The sequence below is a fragment of the Myotis daubentonii genome, chromosome 3 (genome assembly GCF_963259705.1).
Source record: "Myotis daubentonii chromosome 3, mMyoDau2.1, whole genome shotgun sequence".
In the NCBI taxonomy this organism is placed as follows: domain Eukaryota; kingdom Metazoa; phylum Chordata; class Mammalia; order Chiroptera; family Vespertilionidae; genus Myotis; species Myotis daubentonii.
The window spans coordinates 210,131,909-210,159,566 of record NC_081842.1 but is presented as its reverse complement, the minus strand read 5'-3'; the positions used below and the strand labels follow the sequence as shown (position 1 = coordinate 210,159,566).

The 27,658-nt window shown below is 57.1% G+C and overlaps 1 protein-coding gene across 49 annotated transcripts in view; it reads left to right on the top strand.

Moving 5' to 3' along the window:
• Positions 1-27,658, top strand: part of ARHGEF10L (Rho guanine nucleotide exchange factor 10 like) — a 146,750-nt gene that overhangs the window by 57,313 nt on the left and 61,779 nt on the right. For 45 of the 49 annotated variants that reach the window (XM_059691033.1, XM_059691077.1, XM_059691078.1 and 42 more), the window contains exons 5-9: positions 12,716-12,807; positions 14,468-14,551; positions 19,445-19,617; positions 24,382-24,498; positions 27,284-27,392. In XM_059691033.1, coding sequence (XP_059547016.1) covers positions 12,716-12,807; positions 14,468-14,551; positions 19,445-19,617; positions 24,382-24,498; positions 27,284-27,392 — 575 coding nt within the window. Of the gene's footprint in view, positions 1-12,715; positions 12,808-14,467; positions 14,552-19,444; positions 19,618-24,381; positions 24,499-27,283; positions 27,393-27,658 lie in introns of those variants that run through there. The other 4 variants (XM_059691079.1, XM_059691081.1, XM_059691080.1 and 1 more) reach the window with 4 other exon arrangements.

Genomic DNA, 27,658 nt, shown 5'->3' with positions numbered 1-27,658 from the left:
CCTGTGAACCTCGCTGAGCCCCAGTTTCCCCGTGAATAAGGTGGAAATAATAGTACCCACTTGAAAGCATCCTGAGGACTAAGTGAGACGGATTGTCGAAAGCACGAAATACACACGTCGTGTTTGCTTCTGTTCCCACCTCCTGTCCAGTTCGGATGATTCCGGCGCCGTGGGGCTGGAAGGGCAGAGAAGGTGTGTGCTCGGTGCCCTGGACTCTGGGCTGGAGTCTCACCCACAACAGACACGAATAAAGATCACGCGTGGGTGCCCTTCTGGGGACTGACATTCATAGGACGTGAGACCCCACGAGCACTGATCACAGTGGGCGTCGGGAGAGGCCTCCATCCCAGCCTCTTACTTTACAAATGGGGAGGCGGGGGAGGGGCCGAGGGGGGCTTGCCCACGGTGCTGGCGGCCTCCTGACTCCTTGATCAGTGCTCTCCACCCTTCTCCCAGCTTCATTTCCTCCCTTCCAGGCCTTCGTTTCCTTCTGTTCCAGCTCCTTCCCTGGGCAGTGATTTTCCATTTGGAGTCCTCTGGGAGGTGAATCCATCCAGACCGAGTTCCTCCTCCCTGTTACCCAAGAAAAAGGAAAAAAAAAAATCTCGGTGTTTAAAAAATGCTTCCCTGAAGGTAGTCACTAAGCAAACACAGCTTTGACAAAGCAAATCTTCGGTGCAGGACGTTTCACCTCCTGTTGCTGCATTTCCTCCGAGGCCCCTGCCCCAGGTTTGGAAATGGCCTTGGGCTTTGCCTGGCTGCCCACCTGGCCTCAGAGAAGCTCCTGGCAGTGCAGGCAGAGGAACCGCCCAGGCCCGGACAGAGCCGTAGCCTCAAAGTGACCTCCTGCCCACCAGGGCCTCGGAGGCGGGAGACAGGTGCATCCTCATCCCCGCTGCCCGGCTGCTGGCAGGAGCGTGGTGGGTAAAGTGGGGGCCTGGGAGCTCAGGCTCTAAGCCACCCAAGTGGTCTGGGTCACTAGCAAGTGGCTTCCCGTCCCGAGCCTCACTTTCTTAATCGATAAAACGGGGATAATAAATCTACTTTCTTGCAGGGCTCTGTGAGGCAAACGTCAGTTAATATTTATCCGGCGCTTCGTCTGGCTGGCTTGTGCTGGCTGCTCCAAACGTATTTGCTGTTGTTATTCTGGGTCCTGGTTTAGATTTGGTTTTAGAGGGAGCTGGTTGGGCTCTGCCCCCTGGGAATCGGACAGACCTGGGTTTGATCTGGCTCTCCTCCCTCAGCTACCCCACCTCTAGGAGTCCGCACAGGGGAGGGAATGCGCCTGCCAGGCGGGCAGCTGCAGGGACAGGAGAGGCTGAGTGGGAATCCAGGCCGAGGGCTGATGGGTCTGTCCCTGGCTTTGAGGCCCATGGACTTCCCGGTCCCTTGGCCTGCTTGGCTGGCTTGCCCAGAGGAGGAATGAGGCGTCTATGGGGTAAACAGAGCTGCTGGCATTGCTGGGGGTGTTACGCCGAGGTCAGTGGGGTGAGGTTTAGGGTTGGGCTACCCTGCTCAACCTCCCCAGGAGTGAGGGTGGCGGGGATTCCATCTGTCTTGCTGCTGTGTTAAAGCAAGCTTCCAAGTGCTCAGCTAACTGGTCGCACTTTTTCTTCCCTTAACAGAACACATCTGTTACCAGGTGGTAGTGGTAGTAGTAGTAGTAGTAATAACAATAATCATAGCAAATAATAACAGTGATAATAATGATCCTGTTTACTGTGTACCAGGCACTGAGCTAAACACCCAGGCCCATGTACTCCTCCCGGCTCTAGAAAGTGGACACTGTCATTGCCTGCATCACAGGTGGAGAAACTGAGGCTCAGGGAAGTTAGGTGGCCAAAGTTACATAGAGATAGCATGTGTTCATTCAGAGCAGCGACTAGAACCGGGGCCTCTCGGCCTGGAGGCCAAGTGTTTGCCACCACACTACCCGCCAGGGATGCCCTGGGGACTCCAAGTGCAAGCCCAGAGCCTCAGCCTTTGGCTCCTGGTGGGGGGTGCGGCTGGCTCCATATGAATGACCCAAATGTTTGTGTGTTTATTGGAGTAAGAACTTTGCCTGCGAACAGATGCCCTCTAGCTCTTGGGAGAGTCATTTCTGAGCAGTCGGATGTTCCAGGGTCCCCAGCTAGGGAGCCAAGCAGAGTGGGCTTAGTATTGCCAGGGAGTGATTCTGGGGGAGTTCCCTTCTCTGATAGGGGAGCAGAGTAAAAGCAGTCCTGCCCCTCTCGCCCACACTGAGGTCTCATGATGGTAGAGAGGTGAGGAAGTGTCCCCCACCTGCAGGCCAGCCCCACGGGGGCAGCTGGTTGCTGTGTCCTCATCCTCATGGCGTGGCGTGGCATGGTGTCAGGCACAGATGCCGGCTGAGGACATCCCTGCCGAATGAATGGTGGGTACCGAGGGATAGAAGGATGGGCGAGTGGGGTCCGAAAGGTGACTTTCAGCGTCTCCATCCATGAAAACGAGCAGGTCATGAGCAGCGTGGACATGGGATCTCTGAACCTGGGTTCTGACTCTGGCAGCCCACGCGGGAAGAGGCCAGCAGGGCTGGGGCTGGGGGCGGTAGAGGGGCCCGAGGCCACACCCCCAGGTCCCCGATCCTGCTGATGCTGAGGTGTCGGCTGCCACTTCCCGAGGGCTACCTGCATGTGTGTCTCCTCCTGGGCACTGCAGCCCTGGAGACAGGCCACGGATCACTTCCCTTTTGTAGATGAGGAGCCGAGGCTTAGAGAGCTGAAGTAGTTTCCCACGATCTGGTAGGGCTGGCGGATGGCAGGGCTGGAGCTCCATCTGCCCGACCTGCAGCCAGTACGCTCACACCAGCCCGAGCTCTCGCTGGAGGAGCCGCGGGGGGGAGCCGCGGCCGAAAGAGCGGCCCTGGGCGCCCAGTGGTCGCCCGCTTCCTGTGTTCCCCTGGCTGCAGGCTGCACCTCGTACCCCTCACTCCGTGCACTGCCTGTGGACTCCGGCCTCTTGGCTTTTCCGGCCCCGTTACTGCCATCCCAGAGGGGCCCCTGCAGCCTCAGCATTTCCTGTTGGCTGAGGCCTTTGGCTCCCGGCCAGCTGTAGGGACTCACAGTGGCCCCCTGGAGGTACCAGCCCTGCCCCTTCCTGGGCTTATCCAGACAAGATGGGCCGTGCTGCCCACTGGCCAGCACCTCTCACGTGGACCTGGGTCCTGAGTGAGGCAGCGGGGCAGCTGTATTCCTGGACAGGCCCTAGAGACCATCCTCCCCAGGCGTGTCAGGTGCTGACAGGGTCAGGCCAAGCGGAGGCCAGGCTCAGGGAAGCAGCATTTGAACAGAATGGAATCAGGCCGGAGTGCCGTCTGCAGCCTGGCCTGTGGGCGGGGAGCAGGGGGAGCAGTGAGACGAGGCCTGAGTGGCCTCCAGCCCCTGAGGAAATTCTCCCTGGGGAGGTCAGTCGTGGAGGTATCACTCAAGGCTTCCCCAGTTGCTGCAGACCCGGCCCGAGTTGTTTGGAACCCTGGGCTTGGCCTTAAACTTGCCATTTCCCCAAATCCCGGGTATTCACAGCCTTTTGCGTCCTCCTGGCCTGCAGGGCCCATGTGGGCAGTGGAGTCCCTCCTGGGCGGGTAATGGGGCCCCCTTTTCCATCGAAGACCCTCTCTGGCCCCTCGCTCCTAAGGTGGAGAAGCTGTATTTGGGTGTTTTCTGTTTCCCACCCTGGTTAAATGGGTTCCCGCATCGGAGCGATGGCCTTTGGATCACGGGCCCTTTGAGGACCCAGTATAAAAGCCGCGCTGTCTCTCCCCTGAACAGGGCACACCCTTTGTGACACTGAGGGCCCTTTCAGGAATCTTGTGAGGCCCGTGCCTGGGGACCCTGTAGCAGTAGGACTCCGCCTTCTTCAGCTTTTATCCCCGGTGCCCGGCACAACACAGTGCAATCCTAGTAGCTGGCATCTGCATGGGCTCTACAGTTCAGTAGCCATTAACACACGTCTCCTTTTGGCTCTCATGACGGTGGTAGGCGGAGTAATGCGCCCCTCTCCCTCCTCAAAGAGGTCCATGGTCTAATCTCCGGAGCCTGTGAAATGGTATCTGACATGGCAAAGGGACTTTCCAGATGGGATTACGTTAAGGATCTTGGGATGGGGAGGTTTTCCTGGATTGTCCTGGTCAACCCAATGGAATCCCAGGGTCCTTGTAAGAGGGAGGCCAGAGGTCAGAGTCCCAGAGAGACTGAGAGATGCCTTGCTCTTGGCTTCGAGGAGGGGGCCACAAGCCGAGGGCTCCAGGGGCTGGAAAAGGACAAGAGATGGATTCTGCCCTGGAGCCGCCAGAGGGAGCACGGCGTGGGCAATGCCTTGCTTTTCGTCTGGTGAAACCCATGTTGGACTTGGGACCTCCAGGACTGTAGGATAATACATTCGTGTCCTTTTAGTCACTGAGCTTGTGGTGATTTGTCACAGCAGCCGTAGGAGACGAACACCACGGCCCTGGAAAGAGGGCATTATTAGGGGCCCGTTGTGCAGACCCAGAGAGATCCAGGGAGCTGGGCAGGCCGGTGGTAGCACTGCGCCCAACGCCTGAGGTCAGGGTCTCTGTTTGCTCTTTGTCTGCAGACCCTGCCCACCCAGGACCGCGCTGCGCTGTCCTGGGCCATATTCTGCTGGCCGGTGTCCTCCCGGCCCTTGACCTCCAACCTCCATCCTTTCTGGTGCACATCTTAGCTGAGCACCTCGATGTGGCAGGCTCTGCAGCGACCCAGGCAGACGGTCCCTGCCCTGGGGACAGGGGCGGGGCCGGCATTCTGTGCAGGGCTAGTTATCTTCACATGCCCGGGTGTGTGGCTGCATGCGATCAGCACTTATTATTCGCCAGGCCCTGTCCTGAGAGCGTTATCTGCCTTATCTCACGAATCCTCTCACAGGCTCTCACAGGCCCTGTCACAATCCCCGTTTTACATATGTGGACACAGGCGCAGAGAGGACTGTCATCAGCCTGAGGTCCCGGGGCTGAGATGAGGCAGAGCCCGGGCGGCTTCCAGAACCAGAATTCCAGCCTTCTGCACTGTGTCTCCCACAGAGATCAGGTTCGGGCCCCACCCGCCCTACATCTCAGCTCCGTGACCCAGGCAGGACCTTCTGTTGCCTCATCAGCGTCGTTGTTCCTTCTCGGTGAAGTGAAACAGTAGGCCCGCCTGACGAAGCCTTTGGGAGGATGAGATGAGATGTCAGAACAGATGCTCAGTCCGTGAGCTGCTCTTTTTCTAAAAAAAATATTTTTCCCTTTATTGATTTTTAGAGAGAGAGGAAGGGAGAGGGATAGAGAGATAGAAACATTGATGAGAGAGAGAAACATCATCGATTGGCTGCCTCCTGCATGCTCCCTACTGGGGATTGACCCCGCAACCCGGGCATGTGTCCTGACTGGGAATCGAACCAGTGACCTCTTGGTTCCTGGGTTGACGCTCAACCACTGAGCCACACCGGCTGGGAGAGCTGCTCTTTATCCCTGTCCCCAAAGGGTGCATGTCTGTCTAGGGCAGACTAAGGTAGAAGGGACCCACGTTGGCCAGTGCATTAGCTTAGATGTGTTTTCTCTCTTTTTTTTCTTCTTACTAATGGTTATACATGTTTATTGTAGAAAAGTTGGAAAGTACAGAAAATGATAGACTAAAAGCAAGCTTTAATTCCGCACTGTGTGTTTCTGTCCAGCTGCGTTGCCCTGCACATATATAAGTGTACATACATTTATTTATAGAACTGTGGTTTTATGACACATACTGTTTCATGGCTCTCTTCGTAGGCTAATTACAGAGGTGAGCATTTTCCCAGGGGAACCTGTGTTCATCTTCAAAACCCCACGTGGTCCTTGATAAGTTATTGCTGGGGGTGCAGTGCCTGTCCAAGTTCTGACCACCGAGCCGGGGCCCTCGATATGTCAGGGGGGAAGGTGTGTGCACACAGAGCAGGAGGCCAGGGCGGGTCCGGGGCAGCCTCCTGGGTTTCAGTGGTTCCCCTGCGGGCCTTGGTGCTCACTCCCCATTGGAGACGGTGTCAGGAATATCACATGAGGGGCCACTTTTAAGATTTCCCCTGGGGGCTCCTCACCACTCCTACTTATTGAGTCAGTGGATGTGTGACTGTGTGTGAGGTGACACAGGACGAGCAAACTGGGTCCTGGAACCTTCTGTGTGTGAGACGTGGCTGGCCACAGCGTGAGGAGGGGACTGCATGCAGGGACCCTGTCACCGGAGGAGGGCGGGGGGCGGGGGATGGGAAGTGGCACACCAGGAGGGTTTCACATGTGCCAGACCCTGTGCTAGGTGTTTCACATGCCTCCTTTATTTACTCCTTAGACCAGTGGTCGGCAAACTGCGGCTCGCGAGCCACATGCGGCTCTTTGGCCCCTTGAGTGTGGCTCTTCCACAAAATACCGACTTCTGCGCATGGGCCACGAAGTTTCAATCGCACTGTATGTGCACGCCCGCATGTGGTATTTTGTGGAAGAGCCACACTCAAGGGGCCAAAGAGCCGCATGTGGCTCACGAGCCGCAGTTTGCCCACCACTGCCTTAGACGAACCTTAAGAGGGAGGTACTGTTGCCCCATTTCACAGCTCTGGAAACTGAGGCACAGAGAGGCACTTCCCCTGCCTTAGCTCATCTAATCCGCACAGTAGGAGGTAGAATGGATTATTCGCTCTGTGCTACAGCAGCTCCCAGACACCCTGCGACTGTCCCTCTGCGCGGGGCCCAGTGGCAGAGCTGTGGTTTTATCTTGGTCTGTTTGCTCCAGAATGTTTTCTTCACACCTCAAGTCCCGGTTTTCGGCTCTGGCTGCACATCGGACCCAGCAATGCCTGGGCCCCTTTGGACCAGTGGGTCAGAACCGCCGGGGCAGGGGCCCAGGGAACTGCATTGGGCAGCTGTTTGAATCATCCCAGCAGATGATCTTTCAGGCCCCTCTCGCTTTCACATGTTACAGGAACTAGAAAGTGGCCAGAGCTGAAACGAAATCTGGCGGCGGGATTAGTCTGGGCTCAGCGTTTTTGCCTTTCTTTTGCGTGTCTTAGATTAGGGGATGGTGGGGAATGCCTAGAGGGGTGGCGATGCTCTGGGAGGCTCTGTCCCCGGCCGGCCCTCATCACAGCCCGCTGGGTGCTGCAGATTCGGTTTTGCTCGAGGCCTTATAAGGCAAAGGCTATTCTGGTCTTTTCTATTCGCCAAAGGTGGAATTCTTCTCCTTTCCTGTTAGTCCTACCTCGTCCTGGAAAAGGCCCTGGAGATGCCCTGTGTGGGGGGGCCCAGCTAGGAATCCTCAGACCATTCAGTTTGGGGGGCCTTCTCCTTGACCCCCCGCATTCTGCAGACTCTGGGGAGGGACCTATGAAATCTGTTGTCATTGAGGTTCTCTGAGAACCTGGGGCCTGTGCCTGCAGCAGCACGGACCATTCTCAGCAGTAGGGCTTTAAAAAAAATTATTTTTTTCTTTATTGATTTCAGAGAGGAAGGGAAAGGGAAAGAGAGAAACATCAATGATGAGAGAGAATCATCTATCGGCTGCCTCCTGCACGCCACACACTGGGGATCGAGCCCGCAACCCGGGCATATGCCCTGACCGGGAATGGAACCATGACCTCCTGGTTCATAGGTCGATGCTCAACCACGGAGCCACGCTGGCTGGGTAGCAGTGGGGCTTCTTATCGTAAAATAGGCTGAGAGACATCGATCACCATTGAGTGTCCACTATGCTGACGGAATGGGGCCACCAGGGCAGAGTAGGTCCCTGGTGTCGTTGGGCACTCACCCCCCTCTTGTCCCAGGCTTGCTCCTGGAGAGAGAGGGGGCGGGCTCCGAAAGTGCCCCGAGCTCCGCTCTGTGGTGGCCTTCTGGTGTAATTTGCACCTGGGAGAGGTCCTTTGTCTGTCCCCTGCTTCCTCTTCCCCGGTGAGCCTCTCCTCGGATCCTCCCCATGGACCTGCTCCTTTCCTTCATATCCGGTGGCAGGGCCCCCCTTGCACGGCTGCTGTCACCCCAGCCGGCCTTGCTCTCTAGGCGCAGAGAGGCATCAGAGGTGCAGGGAGCTCAGATAAGGGTGAGCTAATTGGCCACTTACTGCTTTTTATGGCCCCTTTACTCTCTGGGGAATCCCCAGCAGGAGTGTTTGCTTACAGGGAGAAGTAGACTTCCTTCCTGTGGGGCAGCAGCTGGGAGAGGCTGCCCCCGGGGTGGGTGCAGGGTGGGTCAGTGGCTTTGGCAGGGAGGGAGGAGGCGCCCCAGCCTCATTTCTTGCCATGCCTCCTCTCCCCTTGCCTGCGAGGCCCCTTCCTCCGCATCTGCCCAGGGAATGTAAGCAGAGCTGGTGTCAGAGCAAGGCTTGCGGGCAGATCACAGCTCTGTCGCTTGCTGGCCAGGTGACCTGGAGCGAGGTACTTGCCAATCTCGAACCTCACTTTCCTCATCTGTGAAATGGTCATCGTAAGACATGCACTCGTCCTCAAGCATTTGACATCTCCTGGCACAGAGTAGATACCAACAGAGTACAGGGCGGGGATGGGGGGGTGGCCTCCCGCAAGCCTAGGATGACCTGTCCACCCACAGGCACCGGCCTCTTCCCTCCCGTGGGGCTCCCAGGCTCTGCTTGCCTCAGCCATGGAGGCAGGTCCGTGTGTGGGGGCGCTCAGTGCTTTCCCGGCGTTAGCTCATTTAATGAGTGGGCATGAGGGTGACTTCTCTGTGCTGTGACCCCCCACTCCTCAGCCCAGAAGGCCAGGACCTGGGTTGCCTGCTCAATGGAAATGAGCCCAGATTAGCTTCTTCAGTAGAGCAGGTGGCTTAGATCTGCATTGTCTTGTATGGTGGCCACAAGCCACAGGTGGCTATTTCAAATTAAATTAAAAATTAAGTTCACCGTGTTTTTGATAATGTGCAACCAAGAGGCTTATGTTTTCAGCCCCACCTGGCTTTTGGGGTGTCATAAAGTATTTCCCAAGCCCTCCTAAAGCTGCCTAATCTCACCCCAAAATACCCACCCATCCGCTTCCCTTTGATGCCACCTTTAGGGTTTACCCTGGGCCTTCTCAGCTCTTCTCTGGCTGAACTGCACTGCTGCCTAGGAGTTGGGTGGTATGATTCATGTCCAGTATTTTTTTTTAAATATATTTTTTATTGATTTTTTACAGAGAGGAAGGGAGAGGGACAGAGAGCCAGAAACATCGATGAGAGAGAAACATTGATAGCTGCCTCCTGCACGCCCCCCACCGGGGATGTGCCCACAACCAAGATACATGCCCTTGACCGGAATCGAACCCGGGACCCTTGAGTCCGCAGGCCGACGCTCTATCCACTGAGCCAAACTGTTTCTGGCAATGTCCAGTATTTTTGTTGTAGCATCTTTGCCATAAGCACATAGCTAATTGGCCGTACGGCAATTTTGCCATAAAAGAGATAAAATCATGACAAATAAGAGGGACATTAAAAATGAATAACAGAATTTAAAAGGCTACTGTGTGCCCTGGCTGGTGTGGTTCAGTGGGTGTCGTCCCATGCACCAAAAGGTTGCACATGCCCAGGTTGTGGGCTTGATCTCCAGTAGGGAGTGTGCAGGGGGCAGCTGATTGATGTTCTGCTCTGACATTGATTTCTCTCTCTCTCTCTCTCTCTCTCCCTCCCCCTCATCCCTCCTCTCTCTCTGTCTAAAAATCAACAACAAAAAAGTTACTGTGAAATACAAAATATTTGAATGCATTTTAAATGTGTTTAGATTGATGGCAATCCTGTGCAAATGACTGATTTTACTTTGTGGATTGTGCCTCCTAGGCAGTTGTCGTCCTTCCATGGGAAACATGTGGGTTCACCTTGCACCCTCAAAGAGAGGCCTTGGCCTCTCCCTCCTCCCAACGTAGTGTGTTTCGAAATAAACGGCCAACTCGCCGGTAAATCGTCATCTGGAAGAAATGCTGACTATTTTAAGATCACCCCGTTTAATTGTTTTCTCCACCAGTTTGTCAACGGAGAAATGAAGCCAGACTGCCAACCAAGCTGATGACACAAAACAGCAACAAACCAAACTTACCCTTTTTTAGGGCAATATTGCCTTCCGGCCACTTAGTTATGCGGTGAAAATGCTCGTGGCAAAATGTCTAGCATGGAAGTACCAGGAACCATGACGATTTCTTTTAGACGAAGACGAACTTGTGTTGTTGGCTATGCTGAGCGCACTCTCTCTCCTTCCTTTTGGAAAAAAAAAAAAATGATGGCTAAATTGTCTAGCAAGGCCAGGTGACCTTAGGTCACAGTGAATCTGTGATGTCAGTGAATATTTACGTGCAAGTTCCCACCCCCAAGAGGTCTGATTGAATAGCACAGACTGTGCAGGCAGGCAGCCTGGGCATTAGACCCAGGTCCCTGTGATGCACCCAGTGATGCTGGGTAAGTCCTTAAGTCTCGATAGGCCTCAGTTTCCCCATCTGTATCACAAGGATGATACTATCTACCTCATATGCCCTCTTGTGAAATGAGTGGCATCTGACAGGTGCATTGTCATGGTCACGAATTGTCACCGTTAGTGCATCCATGCAAACTTTCCAGTGGATCCTGCCAAACTCTCATGTTGACTCCGGCTGGAGCGGTTTGGTTCTGTCTGGGCATTTCGGAGCGGCTGGATCCAGCACCTTCAAAGACATCTCTTGTTTGAGCAGGTGGTGGCTCAGGGCAGCAGCTGGCAGGGATGGGGGCTCAGGCGGCTCCGTTCATTCTAGCACCCCTTCCTGGTGTTGGAATTCCCCTCTGGCATTGACTTCCTGCTGGGGTAAAGTCTTACCCAGGACTGTGTCCCTCACCTCAGGGCAACACTGCTGACTTCTGGCAATGAGCTTTGAGCTGAGATTAGCTTCTCCAACGGATGACTTAGACCTGCGTTGTCCTATGCAGTGGCCACTAGCCACACAGAGCGACTGAAAATAAAATTAAACTCCTTGGTCACATTAGTGCCACCAGCCACATCCCCAGCGCTCAGTAGCCACGTGAGGCTCACGGGACAGCACGGACTAGAGCATCTCCATTCTCCCAGCTGTCCGGCTCTGTTATCCGAGACGCAGTCTTAAGAGCCCAGCTTTGGGCCCCGGCAGGCGGGCTCCCCGGTCTGGCTCTGCCCCTCGTGGGCAGCATGATCTTGAGGCAGGTTCCTTCGCCTGCTGCCTGCAGAGCCGGGAGGGAGAAGGCAAAGGGCCACTCCCAGGAGGTGTTGCTCACTCTCCGCCCCCCTCCTCCTTGGACTGTCCTGGCCTTCATCCCCCCCCTGGCCTCGACTGAGGGCTGAGGGCTCAGGTACCGAGAAGTTCGAGTCAATTCTTGGCAACAGTGGCTGTTGTCTTGGGCAGTTGGAGGTCTCTCCCTTCTGGAATGGCAGATGTGGACTTTGTCTTTTGAGCAAACACACACACACACACACACACACACACACACACACACACACACCCCACAAACAACTTTCACCTGGAATGGTTCCGGACTTACAGGAAAGCCGTAATGGTAGCGCATGGAGCTCTGCTGCACACCCCTCACCCTGTTTTCTCGTTGCTAACTTCCTAGGTGACGGCGGGACCTTTGTCAAAACCACAGAACCATTCCCTAAACTCCAGACTTGATCCGAGTTCTGCCCATCTTTCTACTCGTGTCCTTTCTCTGTCCCAGGGTCCCATCCAGGGTCCCAGGTTGCATGTAGTTGTCGCCCGGCCTGCGCTGGGCTGGGACAGTGTCTCAGTCTTCTCTTGGTTTTTATGATCCCCACAGCCTTGAGGAGTGACGGGCGGGCGTTTTGTGGAATGTCCCTCTGTCTGCGTCTGTCTGGCATTTTTCTCATGATTGGACTGGGGTTATGGGTTAGGGCAGTGATGGCGAACCTTTTGAGCTCGGCGTGCCAGCCTTTTGAAAAACCCTAACTTAACTCTGGTGCCGTGTCACATATAGAAATTTTTTGATATTTGCAACCATAGTAAAACAAAGACTTATATTTTTGATATTTATTTTATATATTTAAATGCCATTTAACAAAGAAAAATCAACCAAAAAAATGAGTTCGCGTGTCACCTCTGACACGCGTGTCATAGGTTTGCCACCACTGGGTTTGGGTAAGAAGACTGCAGAGGCAGGCGCCCTTCTCGTGTTGTGCCACATCATGCCAGGGGCGCATGATGTCCGAGTGACGGCACTGCGGACGGTCACGTGCTCACTTGGTTCGGGTGGGCTCTGCTGCTTCCCCACCCTTTCCCTTTGTGTGTCTGCTCCCGGGAGCCAGTGTCTGAGCACAGCCCGTCCTCAGCTCTGTCGCTCAGGTGTGGTTTGTGAACCTTTGCAAGTCCTCCTTTCTCCCAGGAGGTGGTCCCCAGCCCTGGCCTCCAGCTCCAGGTGGGAGAACAATGGGGAGCGGGAGGTTCCCCCTGAGCCTTTGCTGGAGGGAAGACGGGTGCCCATCCTGGGGAGCACTGTGATCTTCATGCCCTTAAAGCCACAGGCTGCCTTCTAAAGATGAGGAAAGGCCTGGTTCCAACCCTCCAAAGCCTCCAGACTGATGGCCGTGGGGGCCAGAGGCTCCTGTCGTCAGCCCGCCCTGCCCCTCACGTGCCTGCTGTTCCAGTGAGGGGCTGCTGGAGGCTTCCAGAGCCAGCTTTCTCTGTCTCTCCTGCCATCAGCTCTGTCCCCTGCCCTGCTGGCTCACTGGCACTGTGTCTCGGCCCGCAGGGTGGCGGCTGTGGTGAGCAATGGAGATGCTGTGGACACAGCTTTGTCCGGGGTCCGGCGCTCCAGCTGGAAGCGGAAGAGTTCCCGTCGAAGTAAGTCCCCCACCCCCCAACTCGGGTCTTAGCCATTGGGGGGGTGGGGGGGGTGGTTCCAGGATAACCTGAGAGCTGATGGCGGGGGGAGGGGGGCTGTGTGAGCTGAAGGGTCATCCTCCCTGGCTGGGCTGCTGTGGGCTGGGCTGCTGTGGGCTGGGCTGCTGTGGGCTGGGCTGCTGTGGGCTGGGCTGCCGTGGGCTGGGTGGCAGTTCTGGGGTGGCCTGGACACTGTCCACGCTTGACAGTTGCCCCCGTTTGCCCCGAGAGCCACGGCCCAGGCGTGGACCACACATTCAGCCGTTCATTGGCTCCTCCCGTACTTCCGAAGCAGTTGGTGGGTGTCCCCCGTGACCAGGACGAGGTGGCTCTGGGAGCAGAGCCAGACACACAGGCAGGCGGCTCCCACAAAGAGGGCAGGTGGCAGAGTGGGGACAACCCATGCGTCCCAGAGGCAGAGAGCCAGAGAGTCAGGGGTCAGGGGTCAGGGGTCAGGGAAAGAGTGTCCAGGCGGCTTGTGCAGGAGCCTGAGGGAGCAGCCAGCCTCGGAGTGATGGATGGAGTGCTGCATCGGAGGGGTACCGGGCGGGGTGAGGCTGCCACCTCCCCGCCTCCTCCTGGGCCTCAGGGGCCACACTTTTTCGAAGGCAACAGGGAGCCAGGAGAGGCTGGTGATGCAGCCGCATTGCATTTCAGTCCATCCCTGTGGGGTGGGGGTGTAGCTTCGGAGACAGGAGGCAGGGTGGGATGGGCTGGACCAGTGAGGAGGCTGGCGGAGAGGGAGGCGAAGGCTGGAGCTAGGGACCTGGACAGAGGCGGCCAGGTCTGAAGCCACTGGGAGCAGAGTCCATGGGGGTTAGGCAAGGAGGTCAGGATGAGGCTCTGACAGGCTCTGGGGCCCCCGGGGCAGCTGGAAGCTTCGCAGTTAGGATGGCGAGACTTCAGAGGTCCCAGACCTTCCCAGAGGGCTGTGGGGCGAGGCCAGGCTCCCATCAGGGCTGGGGACTGGCATTCAAAACCCCAAAGAGGGCAGAGAGTGGGCACAATTTTGGGGAAAGACCTCACTACATTTTGCATCTATTGGGCTACTGTCTTGGGCGGGGGCACGCCCTGCCCTGCTCTGCTCGTAGACCTCCCAGTGACATGTTCCAGGATTAAGCTGTCTCATTTGTGCTCATTTGCTGAAATCTTCACCAATCAGGACTCTGCGGGCTGGGTTTTGGGGGGACTCTTCTTAATCCCCCTCTCCAAGTCCATCCCCCGCCCCCTATTTCCACTTCTCACGTGGGCTGGTTGGCCCTCCCCTGCCCCTGGGTGGGAGGTGGCTCCTGGAGTAGCGCTGGGGGCCTGGACCACTGAAAATGTGCCCTGGGCACTGGGTCTGCTCCCTGCTCCTGCTCCCTGCAGGTGCCCTCAGGCAGGTGGGCAGGCCTGTGGGTGGCAGGGAGGCAGTGGGGTCTGGGAGGGGTGGAGGCAGAGAGAAGGAGCGGAACAGTGTCCTCTGAGAGTGGCGGGCAGGGGCTCCCCAGGGCCCAGGCTGCCCGATGCTGATGCTGGCGGGGAGCTGCCAGCTGGTGCAGCTGATGTCAGTCTGGCAGCCGCCTCCGCCTGGGCCGCCACAGCCTTCCTTGTGCTCTCTCCTCTCCTTCTTCACGCCCAGTCGACCGGTTCACTTTCCCCGCCCTGGATGAAGATGTGATTTACGACGACGTCCCGTGTGAGAACCTGGATGCCCGTCAGCCCGGTAGGGCCCCTTTCATGCTTCTCTGGGGCTGCGGTGGGAGGGGCTGGGGCTGGGGACCGTCTGTCTTCTTCCATTTCCTTCCCTCCTCACCCAGCCAATTGCCCCTCCTTCCTGCTTTTAAAAACCACGGGAGTCATCCAGGGAGAGTGGGAGATGGCTGAGGGTGGGGCCGGGCTGGGGCGGGGCAGGGGTTAGGGCCTCATGGCTGGGGAGGCTCTGGCTGAAGGGACTCAGGACAGTTATTTCACCTCTCCAAGCCTCGATTCCTCCCTCAGGAAAATGGGTGATAGTCTGGGCTGGCAGGGACAGTGACAGCTCGTTAAGCTGAATGGTGAAGCGGAGAAAGCTGGAAAGCCTGTGCCCCGCTCTGCGGTGAGGCCCTCTGTGGGCCTGGAGGGCAGGGAGACTGTGGCCTCAGACAGTGGAGGTGGGGGGCGGTGGGGGGAGGTGGGGGGCGGTGGGGGGAGGTGGGGGGCGGTGAGTCCTGCTGGAGCTGGGCCCGACTTTCTCACCCAGGGGGAGGGGTATTTATTATCATCATCTTTGCTTGAACACATCAGGCCAGCGACTCACCCGTTTGTCTCTGGAACTCTGCTTTGAGACTTTGATTTGGGCATATTATGTCCTCATTCTACAAAGATATTGCAGAGGCAGGGCTGGGATTTGAACCTTGGTCATTCTGACTCCAAGCCCAGTGCTCTGTCTCCTACCCCAGGAGGACTTGGGCAGTGTCTGATGCCAGATGAAGCACAATTGCTCTCACTTGTTCAATCAACCCTACGAGGTCAGCAGGGCCCGGCTTATGGCTCCAGTTGAGTCGCGTCAGAGAGGTTAAGCCACCAGCCCCAGATCACACAGCCAGGATTTTCTGGACATCTGCCTGACTCTTGCCTTTTCTTTTTTAAATTTTTATTTATTGATTTTTTTTTTCCTTTTGGAGAGAGAGAGAAAGGGAGAGACACAGAGAAACATCAATTCGCTCTTCCACTTGTTTATGCATTCATTGGTTGATTCTTTTTTTAAAAAAATATATATTTTATTGATTTTTTACAGAGAGGAAGGGAGAGGGGTAGAGAGCTAGAAACATCGATGAGAGAGAAACATCGATCAGCTGCCTCCTGCACATCTCCCACCGGGGATGTGCCCACAACCCAGGTACATGCCCTTGACCGGAATCGAACCTGGGACCCTTCAGTCCTCAGGCCAACGCTCTATCCACTGAGCCAAACCGGTTAGGGCGCATTGGTTGATTCTTGTATGTGCCCTGACCAGGAATCAAACCCGCAACCTTGGCATATTGGGACGACGCTCTAACCAACTGAGCTACCCAGCCAGGGCCTTGCTTCTACTTTTTTTCCTTTTTTAAAAAAAATATTTTTATTGATTTCAGAGAGGAAGGGAGAGGTAAAGAGAGATAGAGACATCAATGATGACAGAGAATCATTGATCGGCTGCCTCCTGCACATCCCCCACTGGGGATCCAGCCCACAACCCGGGCATGTGCCCTGACCAGGAATCGAACCGTGACCTCCAGGTTACAGGTCGACTCTCAACCACTGAGCCTCTCCGGCGGGGCTGACTCTTGCTTTTTCCACTTCCCCATTCTGCCTGCTTTCAGGGGCTCCCCATGCCGGGGAAACACAGCCCCTGCTTTTGAGGAGCTCCTAGTCTGATAGGGGTGACCTTCACCATCCTTGGGCTGTGCACAGTCCAGCGGGAGACACAGACACGACAAGACCTGAGGGCCCCCAGAGCCACCCTCCTGACTCCTGTTCCAGCCACAGGGACAAATGGGCCAGCAACAGGCATCCCTTTGCAAGCCCAGGAGGTGCTTACCGCCCCTGCTTGTAGCTCATTTGGATCCAGGAGAGGTGGGGACGGGCTGCAATGTGTAGGGAGGCAGTGGAGTCTTGTAGAAAGGTCCCAACCCAGGGGATCTGAGAGGACTAAGGCCCTTGTTTAACCTCTATGGGCTGTTTTCCCACCTGAATCTAATCAAGTTATGAATTACTTGGTCTCTAGTCTGCACCGCCCCCCCCCCCACCTCCACCCCCCCACCTTCCAGCACTATGGTGTCCCCAGGGCAGGAAAAATGGCTTGTCCCTAGTTTTTCCCGAGGTGGTTAAGAGTATGTGTCATACAATCTGCCTTTGAATCCCAGCTCTGAGCCTGCAGAGTGAGGACCCCCCCCCCCCCCCCCAGGTCCCCACCTGCAGGGCTCGGGAGGACTGAGTGAGACAAGAGTGTGGCCGCCTCAGTAGGTCTGCTGCTCAGGGATGCTGCTGTGTTAGTATAAGACCGGTGTGGACTCATGTGGGCTCAGCGGGCCCTGGGAGAGGAGGTTATCGGCCAAGGCGCAGGCCACCCATGCTAGTGGACACTCAGCCCTGGGTTCCAGTCTCGGCTCTGCCATTGATTAGGGCACAGGGGTCGGGGCCTTTGGGCAGACATATTTTATTTATATGTTTCTTCCTACAAAATCAGAATGTCATCCTGACCTCGCAGGACTCTGGGGAGGGTCACACCAGAGGACTTCTCTTCATCTCTCTGGGCCTCAGTCGATGCATCTGTAAAGTTGGGGCAATAAAGCTAGGTGCTTGGGCTGTGGCGAGGATGCCGGTAGAGAATGACATGGAGTGCCCAGCGGGTGGTGGTGAAAGCTGTGGAAAGGGGCTGTGGTCTGAGCACCAGTGAAGTCCGAGGCCCCAGGAAGCAGAGGGCGGGGACCAGGAGCAGGACTGCTGTGAGGCCCCTGAGGCTGAGGGTTTGGCACAGGCCCAGGAATCTGGTGGCACGGTGCCCACTGGGGGAGCCCTTCTAGATGAGCCCAGCATGGCGGGGCTTCCATGAAAAGGGGTGAATGGATGGAGCCCGGCCTGGGAGTCTGCAGCCCCTCCCTTGCCTGACCTTGGGCCAGTCATCTGGCTAATGGAGGGGTAATGACTTGCCACCTGCCGACCTGCAGGGCTTCTGGGAAAATCCACTGAGGCGGACACGTAGATGTGGGCGGGGCGGGGAGCTGGTGGCCCTTGGAAGGTGGGGGGGGGGGAGACATCTGGCATGCCACCCTGGCTCTTCCTCAGGGGCAGCCCCAAGCATTGGTGGGGCCCGCACTGCAGTAATAGGACCATCAAGCCAGCCTCGTAAAGGTCACCGTAAAGGTCACCGCCTAGTCACCAGCTGCTCCACTCCCTGGAAACATTAGTCACTATTATCTTTTGCTTAAAAATAACCTCATGCTCCCTCCTGATCCTGGGGCCCGAGTTTCCAGCTAAGCCTCAGTGCGCCCATTTTGTTCTTTGGCTGCCAATCTTCCAGACCCCCCCCCCCCCCCCCGCTTTCCAATGGGGTGCAGGTGCGGCTCGAGGTCAGTGCGATGGCACTGAGCCCACCTAGAGCCCCCACCAGGAAGGATCGCTGCTCTCCGCTAGAGCTTTACGCACACGTTTTATTCACCCCGCCTTCCGCTGATCACCATCCCATTTTGCAGGGAGGTCTCCGAAGACCCACGCCCCCTCCTCCCCCTCCCCTTCCCAGCACATGTGCTTTCTGAGCAGATTTAAAACCCCTTCCCATTGCCTCATTTTCTCCGTGTTGACAGCAGCCTTTTGATCTGCGGGCATTTTTGGAGCCTGGCCCCGCTTTTGTGAGGTTTGCAGTTCAGGTCTGCGGGTAACCGACAGGGAGTGAAGCCGAAGAGCTCCCAGTGGCGGAGCTGGGCTGTGCGGGACCGTGTTCCAGTCCCAGCACAGCCTGGGAGCACATCTCACACCCACTTGACAGAGACCCCAAGAGAGCCCAGGCCCTGGTGGCACCTGTCTCTCCAGGCTAGTGGACTCTCAGGTCTTTGTCCCCAAGTTTTCTGTTCAAGGCATTTCCTGTGGGGCCTTGGAGAAAAGGGACCGCTCCTGGACACTGGAGCAGGTGCGCCCCCTACTGGCCCCTGCTGCACCGCTGTGGGAAAGAGGCTTGGCCTGAAGGGTCCTGGCGCATGGCACGCTGGCCCATCTCCCTGTGCTCCCAGGATGCTGAGGCCAGAGCTGAGGGCCCGAGTCAGGGCTTGCTCCTCCATCTTCTCTTTTCTTTTTCTTTCTTTCTTTTTTTTAATCCTCACCCGAGGATATTTTCCCATCGAATTTTAGGGAGAGTGGAAGAGAGAGGGAAAGACAGAGAGAAATATCGATGTGAGAGAAACACATCACTTGGTTGCCTCCTGCATGAGCCCCGACCAGGGCCCGGGCTGGGGAGGAGCTTGCAACCAAGGTACGAGCCCTTGACTGGAATCGAACCCGGGACCCTTCAGTCCTCAGGCCGACGCTTTATCCACTGAGCCAAATCGGCTAGGGCCGTCTTCTCCTTTCTATTAAAAAATGCCTAGGAGGCCCAGGATGAGCACCCAGACCCCAGGAAAGTAATGCTGACAATGACAGGAAGTCAGTGAGCCTGTCGGGTGCCTGACACGTTTCTTGCGCTTTTTTACACCTTCTCGTGTCCGCCTCACTTTACCGGGTGGCTGCTGTGTTGTCATCACCTCTGTTCTATGGACAAGGAAGTGGAGGTGGAGCTCCAGGGCCAATCGACATGCACCTAGACCAGGGGTGGGCAAACTTTTGGACTCGAGGGCCACAATGGGTTCTTAAACTGGACCGGAGGGCCGGAACAAAAGCATGGATGGAGTGTTTGTGTGAACTAATATAAATTCAAAGTAAACATCATTACATAAAAGGGTGCGGTCTTTTTTTTTTTTTAAGTTTTATTCATTTCAAACGGGCCGGGCCGTAGTTTGCCCACGGCTGACCTATACCCACCCCCACCTACGCATCTGGGTTCAGAAATAGGGTTCTGGTGAACTTGGCCTTGGGGCCTCTGCTCACCAGCCTGTCCCTTGGCCAGCAGGGGCGGAGAGGAGCCTGCTGTACGAGGATGTGCGCCAGGACGGGGCGCCCAGGGAGGCCGAGGACCTAGGCTGGAGCTCCAGCGAGTTTGAGAGCTACAGCGAGGACTCCGAGGAGGAGGCCAAGCCGGAGGCAGAGCCCGCCAGGCACCGAGTGTCCTTCCAGCCCAAGGTGAGCCGGCGGGGGCGTCTCTCACCCCGGCCAGGGCACTGGGAACCCCTCGGGGAGGGGACGGTGCGGGTGGCGAGAGCCAGGCCTGAGACTCACAGCTAAACAGTGATTCCCGGGAATGTGTGAGGGAGGAAGTGGCCCAGGAGCCCTGAACCAGAAGCTGACCTGTTTGGTTGTGGAGAGCCCTGACCCTGGGGTGGGCGTGGCTCATCCCTGCACAGGTGCTCTGCCACCCTGCGTCTGTGGCAGATCCTGGCATGGACCATGATGCTCCTGGGCTCAGATCTGGCTTCAGAATCCCCAGCACCGTGCTCCAGGCAGCCTGGCCAGCGGATCAGAGTGGGCCCTTGGAGCAATCATTGTGCTCTGCCTGCCCCACACTGGTCTGTGGAGTCAGGCCCACCCAGATCTCCGCCTGGCAAGGGGAACCAGGGGGGCTGCTGTGGCCAAGACAGAGCTGCCTGGGCGGCTCCTTCCCTCGGCCTTTCCAGGCGCCACCCATGCATTGGTTCCTTCTGGTGTTCTGCTGGAATGGGGTGCATCCTGCTGATCTCGGGAGGGAGCCAGAGGCCGAGAGGAGGGTGGACTGCCTGCTCCTCCTCTCCTGCGACAGTCTCACTGCTCCCATTCCTTCTACAGATGCCCCCAGAAGGCAGGCTCTAGCCATGCTGAGATTGGGATTTAGTGGGAGCAGCTTCTTACTCACTGACCGGAGGTGACTGGGTCCCTCTCAGGCTCCTTCAGAAAAGACACAAACAGGCAGGCGAGCTCAGCCTGGAGGCGGGGCAGGGACAAGGCAGAGGGTCCCAGACCTGGGCTGGGGTGGTGGGGGCCTCCAAGTCTTTCCTAGTGCCTCCTGCCCCTTTCTAAGTGTGGGTATCCCCGCAGACAAGAAGGCTCCCCCGAGTCCTCAGGAAGCCTGGAGTGAGCAGGTCTCGCCTGGTCTTGTGGCTGGCCCTCCGTGGGCTGGCCATGGAAAGTGGCCTTGACATGCTGCTAGCAAGAAAGTTAGGCATCTGTGACACCTACTGTATGCTTAGGCCACATCTTAGCGTGTGGGCTGGGGTACACAGGAACAGGAAGACCCACCCAGGCTCCCGGAACCTTTGTGGTCTAGGAGGAGATCCCGAATATGAGATAATTTGTCAAGAATGAAGACAAAATGCCGTTCTGTAACCGTGAGCCCTTGCACCCATGGTGCCTGCCTGACACGGTGGGATCTGCTGGGGTTGGTCAGAGGGGGCCCAGGAGAGAGGAGCTGGGAGCTGGGGTGCAGCAGCTGGGGAAGATGGAGAGATGGCTTAGACCAAAGTGGTGGCCCGGCAAAAGCCAGAAACAGGCTGTTCCTGCTTCTGTCCTCAGAAGGGGCAGCGTGCACCACTTAAGAGAGAAAGGGGGCTTCCGTTATGAAGCCACCATGGCCCCTGGGCAGCCTGTCTGTAGGAGGGCAGGATGGGCACATCTCAGCCGGCCCTGGGTTGTGGGAGCAAGTGGACTTGTTGCCTAGGCCAGCCCTTGTCTTCGCCTCTGGCTGCCCCTCCTCATCCCCCACAGCCATGTCCCCAGCCCCTGCCTTCTTGCTGGGGCCTGGAAGGGTACGATAGGCACCTCTCAGAGCACAGAGACATGGGGATGCTGAGTTGGGGCTCTCTGGTGGTGGCCTTCAGACCTGCATGGGCACCAGGATCACGTGGTAGCCGGTTGAATTTGCAGATGCCAGGGCCTCACCTGCTCAGGGTGTGAGTGTGGCAGGGCAAGCAGCCTTTTAACCAGCGCTCTGCCCCCAGGGGGTGCCAGGGGCCAGGGAGCACTCAGAGTGCTGGGCTGGCCCTCCCCGGGGCCTGGCCCTAGGGGCGGGGTCTCTGGCTGCTGCCATGAGCTCAGGCCCCTCATACCCTGAGTCTGGGGCTTTGGGCTCTTCCTCAGCAGACAATGTTCCTGGAATTTCTAACCACGGGGACCTTTTCTCTGGCCATGGGCCAAGGCCCTCCTGCTGCCTGAACAACAGGCTCCCAGGACAGGGGGTTGACGAGGGGTCCTTCCTTCAGCACCCACCTCTGCCAGGGACCCCCGACCCCTGCCTGCAGTGCTCTGCCCTCCTGCACTTCTCGGACGCACCTGCTCCCGAGCCTGGCGCTGCAGTGGCTGCATGCTTCGGGGCCACCGCTGCTTGGCTGTGTGGTGTGGCTGCGGGGCGCTGGGCAGCAGAGATCTGGGGAGGTGTTGTGTCCTGTCCTTGGAGACCAGAGGGGCCTGGCACCCTGCCCTGCTGCCAGAGAACTAGTGGACTTCCTCTTTCTCATGTCTCGAGAGGCCGCTCTCGACGGGTGGATTTTTGCCAAAGGAAGTGACCGAAGGGTGTGCACAGGGACCTCCTTGCAAGCTGCCGACCCAGGTGTAAGCAGGAGCCTGGTCCTCTTACGCTAACCATACCTGCTGGCTGCCTCCCAAGGCCAGTGGCAGTTACTAATTTTTTTCCAGCTGTGGAGTGGGCTGCTTGAACTCCTCCACTTTCTGACTGTGACCTCTTCATACCGAGGTCACTGTGATCCAGTGGGTCAGGGGACGGGGCCGAAAAGCCAGCTCTGACCTGCTCGGATCTGGCCAGTTCCGCAGGAGACTCCCAATCCTGGGTCTTCTGACCCTAGAGAATCGAGGGCATCAGGCGGCCCCCGTGGCCTTTATGGCTTTATTGCAGTGGTTCTCAACCTTCTGGCCCTTTAAATACAGTGCCTCATGTTGTGACCCAACCATAAAATTATTTTCGTTGCTACTTCATACCTGTAATGTTGCTACTGTTATGAATCGTAATGTAAGTATCTGATATGCAGGATGGTCTTAGGCGACCCCTGTGAAAGGGTCGTTCGACAGCCAAAGGGGTCGCGACCCACAGGTTGAGAACCGCTGCTTTATTGTGTTAATCTTATTTGCAGATGGAACAGAACTCGGTACATACACCAGACCCCTCAGTTTCTGGGGAGTCTGAGTAACTCACAGACGGATCCCTGTCTGGTTACGTCTTTGTATAACAATCATGAACCTTTGCCGGGCGTGGTGCAGCTTACCAAGCAGTTTCCTTTAGTTTTCCTAACACCCTAGAGTGGTCGGCGTTATGGGCACGAAGAGTCTCATTTTGTTCATCAGAGAACCTACGTGACCGAAGCTCAGAGAGGTTAGATGACGTGGTCAGGGTCACACAGCCAGTAAGTGGTAGAGCCACACTCAACACATACAATTTGAAAGAAAATATTTCATCCCACCATCCATCTATCCATCTATTCATCCATCCATCCCTCCATCCATCTATCCATCCAGCTATTCAACAGATGGTGAGCATTTATTCGAATAAGAGAGTGTGGTGATCGCTTCCATTTTTTGAGGAATCACTACGCTCTCGATATATTGGATATATCATCTATGTGATCTCCTCAGCCGCTCTGTGAAGTGGTTATGATCATGGCCCTTTTGCCTGTGGGGAAGCTGGAAGGTAGGTGGGGAGACTTTCCAGCAAGTAAGCGGGGCTGGTGATGTGAGTGCAGGCTCGCCTGCCTTCAGAGCTCAGACTCGATCTCCCTGCGTGTCCGCTGCTCTAAAGGACACTCTCTTGGTCTTCTGTGTACTTGACCAAATATCACCTTTGCTTATACACTTCATGCATTTGGATGTCTATCTGACCATCTGTCCATCCATCCATCTTCCCAGAGAGTATGTAAGCAGTTACCCATCCATCCTTCCATTCAGTCCTCCCTGCCTCTCTCCCTCCCTCCATCCATCCCTTCCTCCCTCCCTCCCTCCTCTCTTCCTCCCTCCTTCCCTCTCTTCCTCCCTCTACTTACCCACCCCTTCCCCCAGTGGTGTGCTAGAGCCAGCTTGGCCTTGCTCACAAGAACCCAAGAACCAATTGTATGTGTCTCTTTCCAAGTTTACATTCAGTGATTCAGGTTGGTAGCTTGAAATGGGTTAGGAGGGAGCATTTACACCACGGAAATGCTACAAAGCAGAGCTCTTTTGCCTGGAGAACTGGTTGTTAATGTTTATCAGCACAGCACTGTCTATCATCCATCAGTACAGTCATCCTTTTATTTTTCCATTCATCTATTCATCCCTCCATCCTTTTGCCCGCTATACAGTCACCTAATTTTATCCATTTGCTCACCTATCCATTTATCTCTCCATCCATTCATTCATCCATCCATCTATCTCTCCATGAGCCTGTCCGTCTACCCATCTGCCTGTCTGTTTTGCATCCATCTGTCCAACCATCCCTCCATCCACTCACCCATCTTTCTGTGCATCTTCCTACTCATCCATGTATCCACGTTCCGCCCATCCATCTACCTGCCATCCATCCATCCATCTCACAAAGTTGCCAAGAACCTCTTATGTCACAAGCCCCCCGGGATGGGGAGATGACAAAGACACAGTCCTTGTCCTCCCAGCATTGCTCCCCTTCCCTGAGAGGTGCCTGGGCTACCTCCCTGCCACCTCTCCTCCCCAGCAGCGGGGTTCCCTGCTGCAGAGACCAGCCCGGCTTCCTGACATGTGGGGGTGGGGCGATGCTGGAGCCGGTCCAGGCAGGAGGCTGGCTGGACTGCTGCCTGGGCCCTGGTCAAGCCCAGCCCCCAAATCCCGCCTGCTCCGAGTTGTCCGGCCGCCACCTTACCTGAGTCTCCTTTTTCCTCTGTTGTCCCTGTTTTGTCTCCTCCCTGTCCTGCCTGCTCCTCTCACCTGCTCTCCTTCTGCCTGGCCGCTTGGGGGCTCCAGCTTTCTCCAGACCTGACTAGGCTAAAGGAGAGATACGCCAGGACTAAGAGAGACATCTTGGCTTTAAGAGTTGGGGGGAGAGACATGCAGGAGCTGAAGCACAAGTACGATTGTAAGGTATTGTTTGTCTGTCCCTCCCGAGTCCTGGGCCGCAGAGGGTGGGCCGAGCCCTGGGCTGCCCCCGAGACCCGGAACTGGCCGCGGGACGCACCTGTGCGGAGCTGGTCGGCGCCTTAGCAGGCCTGTTTCTCCCCACCCCCAAGCGAAGCCTCACTGATCTACAGGAGTTCCTGGGTGGGTTCTCAAACGTAGGGCCTTTGGAATCACCCGGGGAGCTTGGAAACATGCAGATTTCTGAGCCCCCCCCCCATCCCCCGAAGACTCGGAGCCTGCAGGTCTGGACCAAGGCCCTGCAGTCCGCGTATTTAATAACCATTGGGTTACATAGACATCCCTCCCCGTCCTGTGCAGAGAGATTCAGGGGACCTGCTTCTCAGATGGGACTCAGGTTGCTGGATAACGATGCTGCTGACAGCAGTAGCTTCCATTCATTGAGCAACTACCATGTGCTATGGGTTTTGAAGGCCCGAAGGCCTGGGTTTGAATCCCCATCCCACCACTTTCTCTCTGTGTGATCCTGGGCAGGTCTCTTGACCTCTCTGACCTCGGTTTCCTTGCCTGAGAAATGGGGACATTAAGCAGTACCAGCCCCTCGGGCGGATGTAAGGATGAGCTCAGGTATGTTGGGTGCTCGGTGCTGCACTCAGCACAGCCTGGGAGCTCAGTGGACGGTGGCAGTATGACTGTGTGCCCGACTGTTCTGTCCCCAGGGCACCCTGCAGGCGGGTGGGTCACTGCTGTCATTGAGCGTTAGTGAGGATGGCGAGGGTCACACCAGGGTCAGCAGTGGAGCTGGGCTTCACACCTGGGTTCATGCGGGTCAAAGCCTGCGCTCTCCAGCCCCTGGCACTGTCCCCCTCCAACCTGAGGCCTCCCCAGGGAGAGGAGAAGAGACACTGCAGTGTGCAGGCCCTTTTACAGGTGCCCCGAGGGGGCTGGCACCTGGGGTCGGGCAGGTTTAACTTCCCGGGAAGCCGAGGCCAGAGAGGAGCAGGGAGCATGTGGAGGACAAGAGGCTGAGACCAGCGCTTTTCCTGGCGCGGCCTCTGCACTGTGAGGGTGGGTGGGGGTGTCAGGCTGACTCAGGGACACCTCTGGGGTGCTCACCTGCCCTTTTACTGCCCAGGAAAATGCCAGCAGAGAGGCTGCAGGGGGTTCCCCCAGAGACCACGTGGGGAGTTCCTAGGACAGCCCTGCGGATGGCGCTCTACCAGGCTGGGAACTGGGCTCCAGACAGAGGTTTCCCGTCTGGGGGGCGGGGTGACCCCCTCAGAAGAGGATGAGCGTCTTCGTGCAGTTTGGGGTGGACATCTGTCCCTCTTGTTAGTCCTCACGGGTGTTTATGACCCTCCCCGCCCAAAAGGCCAAGCCTGCTACCCTCACATTGTCCGTGTAGAGGGGAGGAAGGGCTGGGACGTCCCTTCCCCACCCACGGCTGGTTGTTTCTAGAAAGTTGGCCTTGTTCCTGAAAAGCGCCACCCTGCCCCCAGCTTCAGCCCCCACTGGTTTACAGCAAGCCTTCCTCTCCCAGACCCCCCGGAGCGCCCGCCCCTTCTACTGGGGCCCCAGGGGGTGTTTGGAGGAAGGAGGTCCTGAGAGCAGAGACCAGGCCCCCCCTCGCCCCAGGAGTGCCCCCCAGCTGCAGCAGAGGCTCAGGAAGAAGAGGGTGTTCCTAGGCAGGCACTGTCCATGATGACAGCCATGGGGTTATGTAAATTCAAATGAATGAAAATGAAATATAACCTGGGGTTTGGGTCCTCAGTCACATCGGCCACTTTTCCACTGTCCGAAAGTTTCGTGGGGTTAGTGGCTGCCGCGCTGGCAACACAGAGAGGAGGCATGTCCATCCCTCTAGAAGCTTCTCTCAGTGGCGCTGGCTGTGTGTTGGGGAAGATGCCAGGGCTGGGCTGGGTGCGGAGGGGATGAAAGAATGAGTTAGGGGACAGCAGCTCTGTTTGCAGGCCAGGGCTCCCCCAGCGCCCAGGGTGCCCGCTTCCCCCCCTGGGCACGCCTCCTCCTGTGCCCGCGTTCTGCTTAGCTTGCTGCGCTGTTGCCCCAGGCCCTCCCCACAGAGGGGAAGCTGCGCCCTGCTCTGTGGCAACGTCAGCCTTCTCCCCTTTCCTGGACAGTGGCTCAGTAAGAAACCTGGCTGTTTGGGGGCACTGGACGGGGTTCCTCCCTCGGGTTCCGCAGATGGGATGGAGGTGTGTGCTCCCCTTTTTGGGGTGGCCCCTTAAGTAACCCTGATGTTGTGCAGCTTGCTTTTCGGTCCAGCGTGCTTCCCCAGACCTGTCCGCGTGGTCCTCACGGCCCTGGTGAGTCTCAGCGAGAGCCTGAGGCTCACTGAGGTTAAGACGCGTCCAGAGTCACGTTGCTGGGTGTGGTGGAGTTGGGACTTGCAGCCAGGCTGGGACCCCAGGCCTTGAGCCTTCCCCCTCGATCTGATGGGAGTAGGTGCTGTATAATTTGTCCCAAAGGGGAGAAATGGAGTTAGGACCTCCCCTTGCCCATAAAGAGGGTTCCCCTAGGGAGCGCCTCCTTCTCATCCTGTCCCAGGAGGTCTCAAGCGGTCTCGGGGCGCCCTGCCCCACTGTCCCTCTTGGCCTCTGCTGCTACCTCCCTGGGAGGGCATGGGCCCCGGGGTCTTGATGTTTGTCGTCCTGGCCTGGAGGCCTGGAGGCCTGGGAGGAGCTGGAGGCCTGGGAGGAGCTGGTGGCCCTTGGTGGCCGGCGGCCCAGGGCCTCCCTCCGCTCCTCTGATGAGCGCCTCTGCCTTTGCCCAGATGACCCAGTTCATGAAGGCCGCCAGGAGCGGGACCAAGGACGGGCTGGAGAAGACGAGGATCGCCGTCCTGCGCAAAGTGTCCTTCCTGCACAGGAAAGACGTCCTCGGTGAGGCCCGTGGGCCGGCCTGGGAGGGCTGGTGCCCAGCCCTGTGGCAGCAGGGCCTGCTGGGCGAGGTCACTGGTGTCTGGGCTCCTCTGGCGGTGGGTCTTGGGGACTGAACCCCAAGTGTCAGGCCGCTGTCCCAGCCTATTTCCTATTCTTCTTGGAGGCGTGGCCTTCTCTTCCAGGGGAGGTGGGGCCTCTCCCTTTAGCGCCCCTGCCCTTGCTCTTGCCCTGGGCCTTCTGTGCTGTCTTGCTCACCTGGCCTCGCC